The sequence below is a fragment of the Serinus canaria genome, chromosome 1A (assembly GCF_022539315.1).
Source record: "Serinus canaria isolate serCan28SL12 chromosome 1A, serCan2020, whole genome shotgun sequence".
NCBI lineage: Eukaryota > Metazoa > Chordata > Aves > Passeriformes > Fringillidae > Serinus > Serinus canaria.
The window spans coordinates 56,809,474-56,825,160 of NC_066314.1; the positions used below are offsets into that span (position 1 = coordinate 56,809,474).

The 15,687-nt window shown below is 40.5% G+C and overlaps 1 protein-coding gene across 1 annotated transcript in view; it reads left to right on the forward strand.

The window, feature by feature from the left end:
* Positions 1-15,687, forward strand: part of ITPR2 (inositol 1,4,5-trisphosphate receptor type 2) — a 242,864-nt gene that overhangs the window by 164,693 nt on the left and 62,484 nt on the right. Inside the window, exons 38-45 of the mRNA XM_018918626.3 lie at positions 719-827; positions 2,375-2,562; positions 3,607-3,790; positions 4,395-4,651; positions 5,531-5,731; positions 7,681-7,791; positions 12,528-12,623; positions 13,795-13,914. Coding sequence (XP_018774171.1) covers positions 719-827; positions 2,375-2,562; positions 3,607-3,790; positions 4,395-4,651; positions 5,531-5,731; positions 7,681-7,791; positions 12,528-12,623; positions 13,795-13,914 — 1,266 coding nt within the window. The remainder of the gene's footprint in view (positions 1-718; positions 828-2,374; positions 2,563-3,606; positions 3,791-4,394; positions 4,652-5,530; positions 5,732-7,680; positions 7,792-12,527; positions 12,624-13,794; positions 13,915-15,687) is intronic.

The following is a 15,687-nucleotide window of genomic DNA, read 5'->3' on the forward strand; positions in this document are numbered from 1 at the left end:
GTGTTCTGCAGTCAGAGAGACTGAAGGCTTCAGGAGACTGAAAGCAAAATAAAAATGCCAAGTAATTGGTATCTCTGACTCTCAGTCCAGCATGTCTTGTGTTGCAGAACATAAGTAAAATGAAAGGGAAGATCTTCAGAGAGCTGCATGCAAATTTTGACTGGTTGTGGTTTTGGAAGTCAAGGAACAAGGCGATACAGAGAATGCTTTTTAAGCTGTTCTATCAAATGTCATATCTCTGTTTTAATATTTTATGTGATGTGGCTTCTTTCAGATGATCAGCTGGATTATCTGAGATCAGAGAAAAGGGAGTGGTACTACTCAGCTGCAGAAAATAGGAAGAAAGTGCTGCCATGGCAGGGTAGGGCACAGACACACTGGCTGCAGAGCACTGGCTATTTGTGGAGCTTGTTTCAATATACACATCTCACAGATAGCCAGTCAGAATCACTGAAGTGGAGGTGTTTTATTTATAATCAATAACTTTAAAACAAACTTCAAAAAAAGTTTTTACAACACTATTTTAGAATTTTTCCCCTGGGATTTGTTAGATAAGACCATTAGATATTTGTTTTCTGGACAACTTTCCTGTTTGTGTGCTTACTAATTATAATGGAAAGACCTACTAAATTATGTATCTGTGTTAAACAGCTTGCTTTTCAAACAAAAGAAATTGGCCACAACTCTCATTTCTTCTATTTTTATCTTTCTCTTAAAGGGCAACACTTTAAGGAAAATCCTCCTGTATCGGTACTTTAAAGGGGAATATGGAAGTGGTATGAATGGGCCCCTGTCTGCCAGCTACAGCAAAACTGCACAAGTGGGAGGTAAATCAACACACATCATTCAAGAGAGCAAAATTAGCAGCACCATTTTTTCTAATAGGCACATTGGACATGCTCCAGGCATTCAGTTGGTAAATAAATCAAACATGTTCTGTAAACACTTAGTAGAGAGGTAGTATCAGACTCTTCTATTTTTAAGTTGCACACACTTGTCTCAGATGGTGCATTTGGAGGTACCAAAGCAGGTACCAGGAAATCCCCATCCAGAAATTCAGTGAAGCAGGAAACTTTTTAAGAGAGATAGTGTGCTTCTGGAAATGAAAGATTTTTTTTTTTACGTTCCAGATCCTTTATTGATAAATGAAAAATATCTAAGGAAAAGCTTTTCACAAAAATACTGGCTAGACAACGGAACAGATTTTCCTGAGAGGTTGGAAAATGTGTCAGTTCTTGTTACAAGACTCTCACGAATCTGTCCTATCTTCCTGTGGGCAAGAAGTTTCAGTAGATGATCTCTGTAGGTCCATTATAAGCTAATTTTTTGTATCATTCTGCTGTAAAAGCCACAGGAAGTTACTGCAGGGGGGTTTCTAGGAAAATCCATGATAATGGATGTCATAGGAAATGAGGCTGGAGCTAGGTATAGAGCCAGGTCAGAACTGCATTTTGCATTTTCAGTGCACACTGAAGGCATGCCCAGATTCGTCAACTTTTGCAGATGTTACCTAGCTGTTCCTCCTTTACTATGTCAGTGTAGACTCTGAAAATCTTTGCAGCCTTAAAATTCTGTACACCAAATTTTGCTCTCTAACAAATAAGGGACTGAAGTTTTACTATTTTTTAGTTTTCTCTAAAAAGTGTGTGTGCGTATGGCATCATCACAAAGCCTGAAGCATTTTAATCAGTTTAATCAAAGTAGTACTGGCTGATTAAAGCAGTACTGTATTTTTACTAATGAAGTAGGCACAGTTACATCTTTAGAGAAGTAAGTATAGCAGGAAAGATGATCATCTTTGATAATAAAAGGTGGTTGATTTAATGAGCTAATACAATTTAGCAAAATTTCTTCAACCCACACCTTTAATTTGGATTAACTCGAGTCTGTGTTCTTTAAAAAGTGTCATGATGATGGTGGTGATGATGATGATGATGATCTAGGAGTTGGCAAAAGCATTTGGCTGGAAGGTCAGACCCATAACCAGGGTGGATTTACCAGGACACAGTTTTAGTGTAGATTAGGCCTGAGATTGGTGTCACAGCATTGACCCTACTCACAGTTTAGTGTATGCAGCAGTGGAATTTAAAAAGGGTTCAGTGAACAAATCAGTGTCCTTTCCATCTTATTTATTGTCTGAATATCCTGACAGAACAATGGCTTGGGGATTTGTTTTATTTCTTATTCTTAGAGCCCAACATTGCAGTTTCATACAAAAATCTTGTCTTTTTCAAAGGGAATTTTGCCTGACAGAATTTCAGAATTAAATTTATTGCTGTTGCTGTTGTGTGCTTTATCACTACCAATAGGTTCATTTTCATATATGTGTGTGAAGCAAACACGATTGGTATTTGTGTATTTGTCTGATTTGCAGGTGGATTTTCAGGACAAGATGCAGATAAGTCTGGGGTGACCATGTTTGATATCCAGTGCCTCCTGGACAAAGAGGGTGCCTCAGAACTGGTCATAGATGTGATAGTGAACACCAGAAATGACAGGATTTTCTCCGAGGGCATTCTGCTGGGTATTGCGCTGCTTGAAGGTGGAAATACTCAAACACAGGTTCTTGTTTAATCTGCTTATTCGCATATTGATTCTCAGATGCATGTGGTCTGGAGACAAATAAAGAGAACCTTTTTGCTGTGAGTTCTCTGAGAAGTTTGTCACTAGAATATGTACCACTGTAATACAAATGTAAATATGCCCTATTACTATGCAGTAGCTCTTTGGGAGAAGGAAATGTTTTTCAGCTCTCCCTCTCTGTGTAGCACTGTGCTACTTTTAATCTGGTCATTGCCATGTGAGCATTATCCCCAGTTATTTTATCTCTGTCTTTGTAAAATTAAAAATTATAATACTTCTAAGTTTATAAAAGCACATTATTTTCTGGAAACCTTCAGAGACGTTTATCAAAATCTCCAAAGAGATAAAAACCTGGTCTTTTGAGAAGACCAGTATCCCAGTTGATAGAAAATATTTGCTTTAAACTATGGTTTCTAGGTGTTCTCACCCAGATTTAGCCAAAATCAGATGTTTGGGGGAAGAGAGAGAATTGATATGAGGAGGGAAGGCTGGGAGAATTGGGATTGTTTGCATACTGTTGCAAATGGTCTTCAGCCTGCTTGACAGTTATACTAAGGTACTGGAATTAATAACCTAAAATAATATTTAATAATAAATTATGTCTGTAGCACAAAAAATGAATTTAATCCAAGCTATAATATTACATATTTGATGTTCCATGCTTTCTCTTGTTGTTACATAATAAGTTACTTTTACTGTTATTTGTAGATGGAATATAATGACTAGTAAGCCTGGAGAAATGGAGAGTGTCACAAAGTAATCTAACTTCAAGTACAATATTGTGACATTTAAAAGAGTGCAAATAGCACAGTTCACCATTTTACCCGAATTTTAAAATATTATCATCAGCCTTTGTTACCAGCCTTGTATATCACTTTGTGAAAGAACTGGTCAGGCAGTGGCCAACATTTGTTCTGTGTAAGTGAAGTAATTATTCATCATTTGTTTCACCAAAAAAAATAGTGTGTTTTTGTATTTCTTCTTCCTTAGAAGATTGATATCTAAAGATTTTTTTTTTTGCAGTATTCAACTTACCAGCAACTAAAGGAGCAGAAGAAGTCAGAAAGGTTCTTTAAAGTGCTGTATGATCGCATGAAAGCTGCTCAGCAGGAGATCCGATCCACAGTGACAGTGAACACTATTGATTTGGGGAGCAAAAAGAAGGAGGATGACAGTGACCTCACCATATCTGTTCCCAAAAAGAGAGGTAAGGAGGCACCCCTGGGAAGGAGGGGAGCAGGGCTTGATATTGACACTGCATGTGCTGCACCACTCATACTCTGCTGAGTTGATCAATAAGCTTTAATATTAATCATTACCAATTTGCATATTTTGCCTGTTTTTCTCTGAATTACACTTGAATTACAGTCCATCTCAGGTTGGCCACAAGGAATTAGCTTTAATGAAATCAGTGAAGCTCTGCCAGTTTACATCAATAAAAGATATTGAGCCATATTTTTAGAGGAGCAGAAGCAAAGGCTGCTGCTATTGGGGATATTTCACAAGAGCAGGCTCAGGAACTGATTTCCCACCCTGTGGTCTTCCCATTGTTCTCATCATTTATTGTATATGGGAGAGAAATAGTAGGGCTTTTTGTGTTAATGTTCTGTTTCACTCTGGTTTGTGGTTTATTTGGAACGTGCTATCCCTGCATGAATGTTTCTTTGATATTCTTTGTGAGTTGCCTAGAGGTCTTTGAAGAGTTAGACACCAACAAAGAAAAAGTTGCATTCATTATTATTGTTTTCTTATTGTTTAATCAAATGGGAAGAAAGACTTTCAAAAATGAAGGAAAATTATCTTCTTTTCAGTTAAGGATTCAACTCTGCATCTGAAGGAGGGAATGAAAGGACAGTTAACAGAAGCATCTTCTGCAACCTCCAAGGCTTACTCTGTGTACAGAAGAGAAATGGACCCAGAAATAGATCTGATGGGCTCAGGAGCAGATGCTGCAAATGCAGAAGAGAAGTCTGCAGAAGAAGCAATCATGAGCCCTGCCATTGCAATCATGCAGCCAATACTGAGATTTCTTCAGCTGCTGTGTGAGAACCACAACCGAGAGCTCCAGGTAAAGTGTTTTGAGCTGAGCTTTTCTAGGGGTGTTGTTAGAGGGGCTGCACCTTCATCAGGGGTGCAAAACACACTTGTGCCTGGCCCCTGTTACAGAATAGGGCTGTCTGAAATGTTGGGTCCAAGGGATAAAAGAACCCTTTTCAAGAACCATTTGGGTTCTGTGTTGTACTTCAGAATTGCTTGGGGATCTCAGCACAGCCACATGGAATTGAGCAGGGTCTAAATGTCCCTGTTCGTAAGGTTGTTGTGCACAGTTGATAGATCACTTACCACAGAACTGAAGAGCACAGAAAGTTAGTTTCTGGGTACTGCCCCTTTCCCAAAGTATCACAATTGAAGGCTTTAAGATGCTCTGTGTGTCCCTGCTATCAGTTCTTCTGGTAGAAATTACTGTCCCCATAGCAACCTCTGCAAAATGTATTTTCTGCAAATATACATCAGTGCCGTGGCCAGGAGTGGTTCCTCCCCTTCCAGCTGTGGTTGGGGTGGTTTGAGCTGAGCTCCATAATGTGCCACCAGACCTGCTTCGCTGTGGGGCAGCAGCTTCCAAGAGAAGGGCTGTAATGGGTGACTGGGAGCAGGTCTGCAGGACATATAAAAGACATTTAAGGCCAGTGCAGATGTTTGCCAAGTTCACTTTCCTAAGCCTTCCCTGCTCTATGATTTAATCAGGTAATAGTTCTCAATTGCTGCATTAAGGCCTAATATATTTTCTATAGTAGTGCAGTGTACTTCAGTACTGAGACACAGTGGTCATATGGTTATAAATTGTATCCTTCAATGTTTTCATGAAAAAATACTCAAAGACCTTGTTTGCCTTGACTCTCTTCCTTTTTTTTTGTTTTGTCTTGTGTTCCTTTCCTCCACCCACCAGAATTTCTTAAGACATCAGAACAATAAAACAAATTACAACCTCGTTTGTGAGACCCTTCAGTTTTTGGACTGCATCTGTGGGAGCACCACAGGTGGGCTGGGCTTGCTGGGGCTTTACATCAATGAAAGGAACGTGGCTCTTGTCAATCAGACGCTGGAGAGCTTGACAGAATATTGCCAGGGCCCATGCCATGAAAACCAGGTAGGCTCAAGAGCTTCTGGATACAGAAGGCTGTACCTGAATGTTGCTGTCTGAATGCTTATAACAAACCTTTGAGTATTCCTGATAACATAAATTCACTTGGAGATGCTATCACTAGGCTTAACACGCTTCAAGTTTCCTGAGGCCTGAGTGACCCTTTTAAGTCAGAGCTCAAAACAGACTCTTCATGTAGTACCTCTTCTTCCTCTCAGGGTTTGCAGACCTTTTGGACAGAGTGTCATGTTTTATGTTGCCATGTCCATGGCTTAAACCTCACTTTGTGAGACTGGATTTGGAGTCAGAGTTTTGGAAGTGCATTGCAAACACAGACTTGTTTGTGTTTCAGTGTGTTTCATTTTCACACATTTTTCCCTTGCTGGTCTTTATACATCTTGCTAACACTTACTTTCCTTATTTCACATAACTGCCACAAAGTTTAACTCACCCTCCTGCCATACCAGCCAGCAGCATCTTTAATGATGGGATCAGTAGTGGAATGGATGACACTAAAGACCATGCTTCTGATCTTCTGTGCCTTCCTCACTGCAGCCTTTTGACTTTTGGTAAAAGTCTCTTAAGTGCCATTCTGAAGAAGTGTAGAAAGGTAAAAGATGTGGTTACATGCTGCCATATTTGATCTGAAGAGAACTGCAGTGAAGTTGTCATAGTGGATGAAAATGCAGAATTTTTGCAATGGATTAGCAGTGGGAAAATTGTGGTGAGCAAATTACAGAAGCAATCTGTTCTCTATCCTAGAAATAGCTAAAGAAATACATGCAATATTAATGCTTCTTCATTAATGTGCACCAATGAAATGAAAAGTGCTATTACTGCCATTGCTGGTAATCAGCTGCCTTTACTTAATATTTTAAAAACAAACAGAAATCCTTTAGTGGGCTAAATTTTGAACAGTAATATTTAAACCATTTATGGGTGAGAAAAACAACTGTAAAAAAGTATAGCTGCAGGACTGGAGATAAAAAAAAATGTTACAAGTTAGCACGTTCTCCAACAAAGTTATGTGAGAAGCACTGGAGGAACACTGATATGGAAGGGAATGATGAATTACACTTTATTACTTAGACCTTTCTGCTGGGAAGTCACTCAGGATTTGAATTGCACTTGCTTACACCAACTGCATGTCTAATTCAATATACTTCAGGGGCAAATGCTCCACTCTCTCATTTTCATTTTTCCCCTGTCTCTTGTCTTCCTGGAAGACTTTTCCTTTCCTATTGTCCCATAAACCTGCCAGAGGAAAAAAGTGCCATAGGCTCTTGTATAACTGACTGTTATGCACAAGGCCTAGAAGGTCCAGAACTCCAGCTGCAAAGGCATTTGGGAAGTACCACTGATCACAAATACAGTTTTGAATTCCATATCCAGAAATACCTTTCTTTGCAGGACATGTCCACATGCATGGAAAAAACTTTGATTTTCATGAACATTTTGTGCTGTAACAGCAATATTAGTGCTGGCTGCAGAAGGCAAATGAAGAATCTGAGCGTGCAAATTTGGTTGTGCTTGCAGTCAAGCTTCTCTTTTATGTCCGAGGCTGGCATGTGCTCAGCTGAATCTGGCAGTGCTCCTGAGGGCTGCTGTCTGCAAGTTGTACCACTTGGTGCCAAGCCCTGCGGGATTCTCTGGGAGCAGATTTTAGCTTGCACCACCTTTTTTCCAGTTGGGTATTTCACTACTGGCAGTGTTTGGGTTAGTTCTGTACACACAAGTCTCCCCCAGCACTTTGTGTGGTGTGTTTTCAGGCTGTTCTGCTTTGACTGAAGGTTTCCTTGCTCTTGCAAGGTGTTTTAAATTCTGGGTCCTTCTTTTGGAAATTTGCTGATGTGCATATTTTCTTCCTCCCTCTGGCTGTATCATCTCCCTCTTTTTCCCACTCCTCCTCTCCCTTCTGCCCCTGCCCCATTCCCTTCTCTTCTCCTGTTTTGCAGACATGCATAGCCACCCATGAGTCTAATGGGATTGATATTATAATTGCTCTCATCTTGAACGACATAAACCCTCTTGGCAAATACTGCATGGACTTGGTGCTTCAGCTCAAGGTACAGTATATGAAAATTTGTTTATTTGAATTTGGGCAGCAACAGAAGACATACCTATGGGAGAGCTCTAGGCAGCCTGACATTTACTTAATCTTACCATAGCGCAGTATACTCAGAAGCCTTTGAAAAAAAAATCTTGCAAATGAGTTCATCTCAGCTTCTGAATCCTTATCAGGCCCTCTGCCACAGGCCTTTTGACCCACTGCTATGTTTAGGACTGTGTCTCAGCTTTTTAAAAACAAAAATCCTATCAGGCATGACACAGCTAGCATGAAAAGTCTGTATTGTGGATGTAAAATCCCTCAAGATTGGTCAACAGCCACACTGTACAGGCATGCAGCAGGTCAGGCATGCTCTCTAAATACCAAACTCTTAAAAATTATTTGACAAGGAAATGCTGTGAAAAATAACAATACATCAGATGACCTGCAGTGTCAAATAAAGTTGAAAACAAGGTTCAAGTAAATTGTACCTTATTTCCCTTCTCAGTGTCCTCTGAGGGGAAACACAAAGTGTGGAGTGTGAGGGCAAAGCCTAGAGCGGGAGGGCTCGTAATGTAATTTTGTTCTGTATTCTGGGGAGAGTTGGACAGGACAACAACTTGTAGATAAGTTTCTCCTGTGTGTGTGCCAGTGCATGCAGAGGGGAGCTCTGCAGCTGCACTGTCTGCCAAGCAGGGTAGAATCTGTCCAGGAGGAGCCCAGGGTTATTGCCTTTTCTTGCCTCCCAAATTAAGTATTTCCATTGCAGATGGTCTGTTTCCTCCCCAAACCAGCAAATACTTTGTGGTAGCTGCATTGCATCATATTGGCAATGTTATACATGTCTAATAAAATAATTAATATAGCTATATATCATGTACAATGAAACATTGAATCAACTGTGCCTTACATATGATTTTAATAACTGTAATTCCTTTTTTGAATGGTAATGTAATTCAGGCCTGCCTCTAGCAAAACACTTAGGCAGACATTTAACTTTGAAAATGCAGACAGTTCTTTTGAAGTCCAAACTTCAGCCTCTGTAAAGATGTATCTGCCTTCACTCCAGTACCATTTTGATTTGCCATTGTCATGAGGCTATCAAATGCTTGTAGAACAGCTTTTCTGTGTAGTGACCAAACATGGAGCTTAGAGACACCTCTGCAAGGACCAGTGTGATCCTGTTCACAGGAGGCTGGCTGTGCTCCGATTCATTCAGTTAGCAAAAATTGTGGTGAATATAGCAGAGGCTCAGACTGTGGAAATTATTCAGATTTTGCAGAATCACAGAGTCATTTGCTTTAGTAGGGGTGTCTTGAGGACATCTTGCCCAAGCCCTCTGCTCAAGCAGGATCAGCTAGAGGTTTCTCAGGATCATGTGCAGCTGAATATCTCCACAGCTGGAGACTCCACAACCATTTTGGGCAGCCTATCCCCACTGTCTGATCCCTCTCACAGTATGAAAGTGTTTTCTGGTGTTTAGTTAGAATTTCATGGGTGTTTTATTTTGTCTCTTGCTTTCTCACTGGACACTGCTGAGAGGGGTCTGGCAGCCTCTTCTGCATTTCCTCCCACCAGGTATTTATACACATTGATAAGATCCATCTAAGCCATCTGTACTCCAGTCTGAATAGTCACAACTTTCAGTGGCTTCTTATATGAAAAATGCTCCATTCCCTTCATGGTTTTTATGGCTTTTTGCTAGACCCATTCCATTATGTCCATATCACTCTTGTACTGGATCTGGACATGTTGCAAGATGTGATCTCAAGAACTGGATCCAAATTAAGAAGCTGCTGTTTTTGATTTTGAGTGGCAACACATTGAAGTAATAAAGCAATGAGTTTACCAAGTAATATTTGACTGTCAGTGCTCATAAGCAACTTTGAAGTTGCAAATACATAAATTTTGCACTGAAAATACAGAATTCAAAGTATGCAGGCCTATATATTCACACTTACAAGCAAGCTCAGACACTGCTTTCAGGGAGCATTATATGTTGAACTTACACCCTCCAACCACAGGAAAGGCAGTGCAGTTATATTTTCCCATGCCATCTAAGTTTAGCTTGTTTTGCACTTAGTTTTTGATGTGGCATTTAATTACAACTTCATGGATTATATTTTCCAATGGACTCCTGAATCATTTAGTGAGCAGAACAGACAGTGTTTACTGAGTGCAGAGGTGGCCAGTGTTCAGTTCTGCTTCTTTTTATTTCAAGTGTGACCCCCTGGCCTTTCTTACTGACCAGTGTGTAAGCCCTGGCACAAAGTAAGAGCTCAATATCTGCCACATCTGTGACAGGATGAAGAGACATTGTCAGTCTAAGAGTACAGAGAATCTAAGACAATTGTCTTCTTTTTTCCCTCATAGCTGTATCTAGTTGCTTCACTCATTAATTTGTTTTTCCAAAATTTTTATCAGGAGATGAGATGGGAGCCCAGGTAAAGGTGAAATAAAGAGTAGAAGTGCTTTGAGCTGTGCTGCTTTTTAGCACCTGGAAACTGATTTTTTCATGTACTAATGTGTTACGTACTTTGTGCTGTGTTTTCCAAGTGATGGATGTCTTTTCCTCATTGATGTTTAGGATTAGATCCTAGGCTCTCCAAATACGCAGAAAGTGAGGAATAAGTAGCCAAATAACCATCACAAATGCCTGCTGTAATTCTATGCCACGGCAAGGCACTTCTGCTGAGTCAGTAGCAAGAAGCTGGCTGTTGATGACACAAAGTCCTACCTATCCTCTACCTTTCCCAGCTTCCTGGAAGCTGCAGCAGGCTTCTGTCCATCTCCAGGGTTGTCTGCACTGGCAAAGAGCTTCAAAGTCCTCCTCAGCCATGAGTGAGTGGACTGATGCCTTCCTTCTGTTTCCTTCCTTTCCTTACCAAGCTATCTGGTAACCTGTCATGGTCCCTTCCCTCCTCCTCAGTTTGAGATCCTACCAATACTACCCCTACTGACTTGGCCACCACTGTAAGGGAAATCTGCAGCAGAAAAGGAAGCATCCTGCTTTTCAGAGCAGCATCCTGTCAGGAATCCTCATCAAAATGCTGTCCTCTCCCTCCCCCTGTTCTTATTCACTGTGCACATTCAACTAATGCAGTGTTGGCTGCAAGGTAAAGAGTCTGATTAGACCTTTCCTATGGATGGTCCTGATTTGATTCAGAAGCAAAAGGAAAAGGACATGGCAAAACTCATATGGAGTGCTGTTCTCCTTGAGCCAGTCCCCATTCAGGTCTTTTCTTCCCATCTCTTTTTCTTTGTCCTTATCTCATTCCTGTGTTGGCAAGCCCAGGCTTCTGTCTCACTCCCAGTCTCTTCTCCCAGAAGTTTCTAATTCCCCAGTTACATACAACTCTTCTAATCAACTCTCCTTCCATTTACCTTCAGTCCTCCAGTCAGAGGTGTTTAATCCTCAGCCTAACACAGCCCTGAGTAAGCTGCTTTGAGCAGGGGCTGGACTGCTGGAATCTTAGTCCAGAGGACAGCTTTTAGTGTGTGGTTTTATGATCCACCCTGCACAGTTTTGTGATTCTGTGCTCACCAAGAATAACCCCTGTGGGCTTTTAGCTGTGAAATGAGTGTTTCTGCTCTATAGTACTCAAATTGTAATTTACAAAATGCTTCTGAGTTGGACAAGTTTGGGAGACTACAGCTCCTGTGATTGTTCTGTTGGCCTCTAGTGCTTCATATTTTCAGGCCTATTATCAAAACTTGGGGGTACAAAGGCTGCTTAAAACACAAGATTCTTGAACATGTAGGGCATAACATTTTTCTTTTTCTTTTTACCCTTGTCCCAAAAGCAGCTGAACCCTTTTCCTCTGAAACTGCCCATGCCAATTGTCTGAGGCACTGGAGAAATAAATTTTGGCTGGAATCATTGATAATGGTAATAAGCAGCTGAGAATGAGGTTGTAGGGTGGGTTGGCAGTTTTCCTGGCCCCTACCTCTTCCCTGGGGACTGTCTCCTGCTTCCAAGTGTTCCAACAGCTCAGTCTGTAACAGGGAATGATGGGGATGCTGTGACAGGTCAGCCAAGGCAACCCTGCTCTGCCAGAAAGCAGCCAAACCTCCAGAACCATTCTTCCTCTCCATTTCACCACAGCTGATTTAACTGGGAGGCAGGCTGGTCTCTGAGGCACCACTGGGCTACTGCAGCTAAAGCTCATGCTGTGTAATCCTGAGGAGCAGTCCTGGGGAATAGCAGCCAGTTGATAAAGCAAAGGTTGTCTTTATATATTCCCCCAGGAATATTTAGTAGTGAAACAAAATCTCAGGAGTGTATGAAAACAGTTTATTTTGCAGCCTTTCAAATAATAACCAGTTAGACTTCAAAAAACCAAAGGGGAGGGAAACCTGCCTGAATGATAAAACCTTCTGCGTAATATGTTTTGTAATTACCTCTGTGGAGTCTTGTTTTAACAGAAAGCCAAGGCAAAAGTTGCTAGGTGGGAAATAAGGAAATGAAATGGAATTTAATTTCTTATGCACAGTCTGCAGCAACACTCTGTATTTAAGTAAAATATTTTTCAGTGTTTAAAATTTTCCTTCCAATATAGCGTGCAGAGTTAGTGTTACAGTATGCTGACATTAAAAAAAACCTATTAAATATGTCAGTAAAATAAAAGATGCAAGTGGTTGAAAATCTCATCCACTAAAAAACTGCTCCTCATAATCTCAATTAAAACAAATGCAAGGGTCATTAATCCATGAAAGAGATTTAAAATTTGCATTAATTTGGTTTTGTATCTCCAGAACAATGCCTCCAAGCTTTTGCTGGCTATTATGGAAAGCAGGCAAGACAGTGAGAATGCAGAAAGAATCCTTTTCAACATGAGACCAAGAGAACTGGTGAGAAAACTTGTGAATATTCATAAATCTTTTGGCTGAAAAAAAATCTGTCATTAAAACATTTTTAAAATGATCTGTATCTAAGCTGAGAAGTGTTGGCAGCGTATGGTGGCACAATGTATCAGGATAGTACTAATTCACAAAAAGTGCTTTAAAAGGATCAAGCATGCATGATTTCAGTCTTTACGACTTCATTATTTTTATCCGTTCCAAGCACTTTTCTTTAATTGTTTCCTAACGGAATTATCATATTCTGGTAGACTGTCTTCAAGTGCAGTTTTTCAGGGGCTGGCAAATTAAGCTTGTACAGTTTGTGAAGCAGTGCTAACAGAAATGTGTGTGTGGACATATAATATATTTAATATACATGTATGTTATTTATGTCTCATGAACAAAGAGAGTTCCAAGCAATTGTTGTTATGTTTTGGAACAACACTGATGTTTATAGAGATCTCCAGGAACTTGAAATGGGTTGGAAATCTGTGGGGAGTAATTTCCAATACCACTTGACTGTGTAACAACAGAAACTGAGAGATCTGGGAGTTCTTGAGGGATTCTGGGGAAGAATCTGGGGACACTGTTTCTGCTCTTAGGCAGAGCCCAATGCCTGCTGGTTTCAGGGAATCACCAGTAAGGTGGCATCTCAGCAGGATGAGGCCATCCCTAGGGTACAACTGTAGGATCAGGCCTTGTGTGGGGAACCCTATGGTGGTCCTCTAAGAGGCTTTTGGTTATTTGGAATTTCCCCAGCAGATCCCTGCCCAGATCTGCCTTTCCTTTTTGGTTTAAGTGTGGTTTTTCCTGTGAAATTATGTTGCTGCCTGCTCTGGCCAGAAGATCATGACTGCTCTCTTAAGTGCTGCACAACAGTGCCTGCCATATCTAGACCACTCTTTAGAAGCATTTGTGAAAATACCTGCTCACAAAGGCTCATCATTCCTCTTCCTTTCTCATGGTTGCTGATGAAAAATGTAGTGGTTTGGAGCCTTATAAATCCTTCAAGCTTGTCTTTATTTCAGAAAATGTTTCTCAGGCTGCTCCCTCTTCTTACAGAACTGCAGGGCACCCATGCAGGCTGGAGCTGAGTAAAGTGGCTGTGTTCAAACACAGTGTGGTTTTTCCCCAAGAACCACATTTATTTCATCTCTCCCTGGCTGGGTTTGTGTTGCAGGTGGATGTGATGAAGAATGCCTACAACCAAGGTCTGGAATGTGACCACGAGGAGGAGAATGGAGATGATGGCATCTCCCCAAAAGATGTTGGCCATAATATCTATATTTTGGCACATCAGGTATGTCTTACTTGTTTTGTGACAGCTGCCAGAAAAGCATTACATGGTTAAACACCACATTGTCACAGATGGAGTCATGCACTTCATGGGTAAGAGAGAAGTAACCATGTGTTTATTGATAAAAAACAAAGTTTGCTAGCAGATGTGGCAGTGGGTTAGCAAGGTTCAATGGCAAGGATTGATTGTTTACTCATACAGGACAGGCTCAGCCCACACTGTCAGGGAGGCCTTCCTGTTGAGTCATGATATTAAGGAAGGATCCCCTTGCATTCTGAACTCCTCAGATGGGAGTTTAGGTGCAGCTGGAGCCAGTCTTAGTCCCAGCTTTTCCCAACAGTTTGTCTGAAGGTTTAACTCCACATGTTCAATCCATAATGTCATTTAGCCATCAAGAATTCAGAGTTTAGCATGCTCTTAACCACTTACCAAGAGTCTCTTGTGGTAAGGAATCTCTCAGTCTTGAGAAGCAACCTTGAGATCCATTCCTTGCCCAAGGGGAGATCCTGCATATGGTGGTCCTCCCGTTGTGGAGGAATTTCACACAAATTGTTATTTGTGTGAAATAGCAATGTAAAGCAGAACAGTGACTGTCTACTTAGCTTTCTCTTGTTTTAACATTAGCAGATCATTTATATCAATCAAATCATAAATTGTGTTACCATTACTGGTGTATTTTAAACAGTGCCTTCAGTTGTGATAGCAACTGAACTTGATTTCAGAAGATTCCTATTATTTTAGAAATATTGCTTTGCCAATAAGAATAATTGGGCCTTTTCACTGCTTTCTCCTTTCAAATTATGCTGTAGTGCCCTTAAGCTTTTTCTGATCACTTTTACTTCTCTACTGGTAAAGGAAGAATGTACACTGGAGGTTGTTATTTAATGGGCTGTTTATTCTTCAGAGTAGCTGGTGTCAAAAATAGTTTATCTTTCAATTACGTTCAGAGTATTGAAAAGTTTTTGTAATTGAAAGAATAAGGACCATGAACTTCTTGGTTATATCATAGTTTACAGCATTTAGTATTTCATATAAGGGCCAAATTAAAAAAAAAAAGTTTTTCCCTAAGTAGAAATAAATGGGGATAGGTGGGGATAGAAACAGATGGGGATAGGAAGTGTTCCTCATTCCTTATGTTTATTAAGTGTTGTTAGGAATTGAATACTCAGTGAAAAAAAGAAAAGAAAGCAATCTATAGTTACAGTAGTGTTATGCAACATTTCTTTCAAGCAAGAAATGCAGAAAAACAGTTCCTGAGTTATGCTGGTGTGCTCACAGAACATTTAAATAAGTAGGTATTGTTATTATGCTGGTGGTGGTATGGTTGACCATGTTCTACTCTTGTGCTGTGTGTGGGGCTGTACATAAGATACCCATCAGAGATGACAGTATTTTTAGAAAGCATCTGCAGCTCCTTTCCTTGTCTGAATTTACTCCTTGTCTGAATGCTTATAATGAAAATTTAAATGCCTGCCAAATCGAAATGTTGGTATTTTCTGTCTTCTGCCTACAGTTTGTGTTAAATTACTTAACAGGGTGTGACATGGAAAATATTGTTTGGGGGAGTGGAATATGGGCCTAAAGCTATATATGAAGTGACTGCTGGGGTCATTTTACACAAGAGGTCACTGCCAGGGGTACACCAGCTGGCTGAGGTGTAGGTTAAGCTCTGTCCCTAGGTTCATATCTGCAGTGCTGGAGAGGTCTGTGGTGCCACTCCACAGCTATTCCTGATCCATAGTTGGTGTTTTGGTTGCATAAGGGTGGATATTTTTA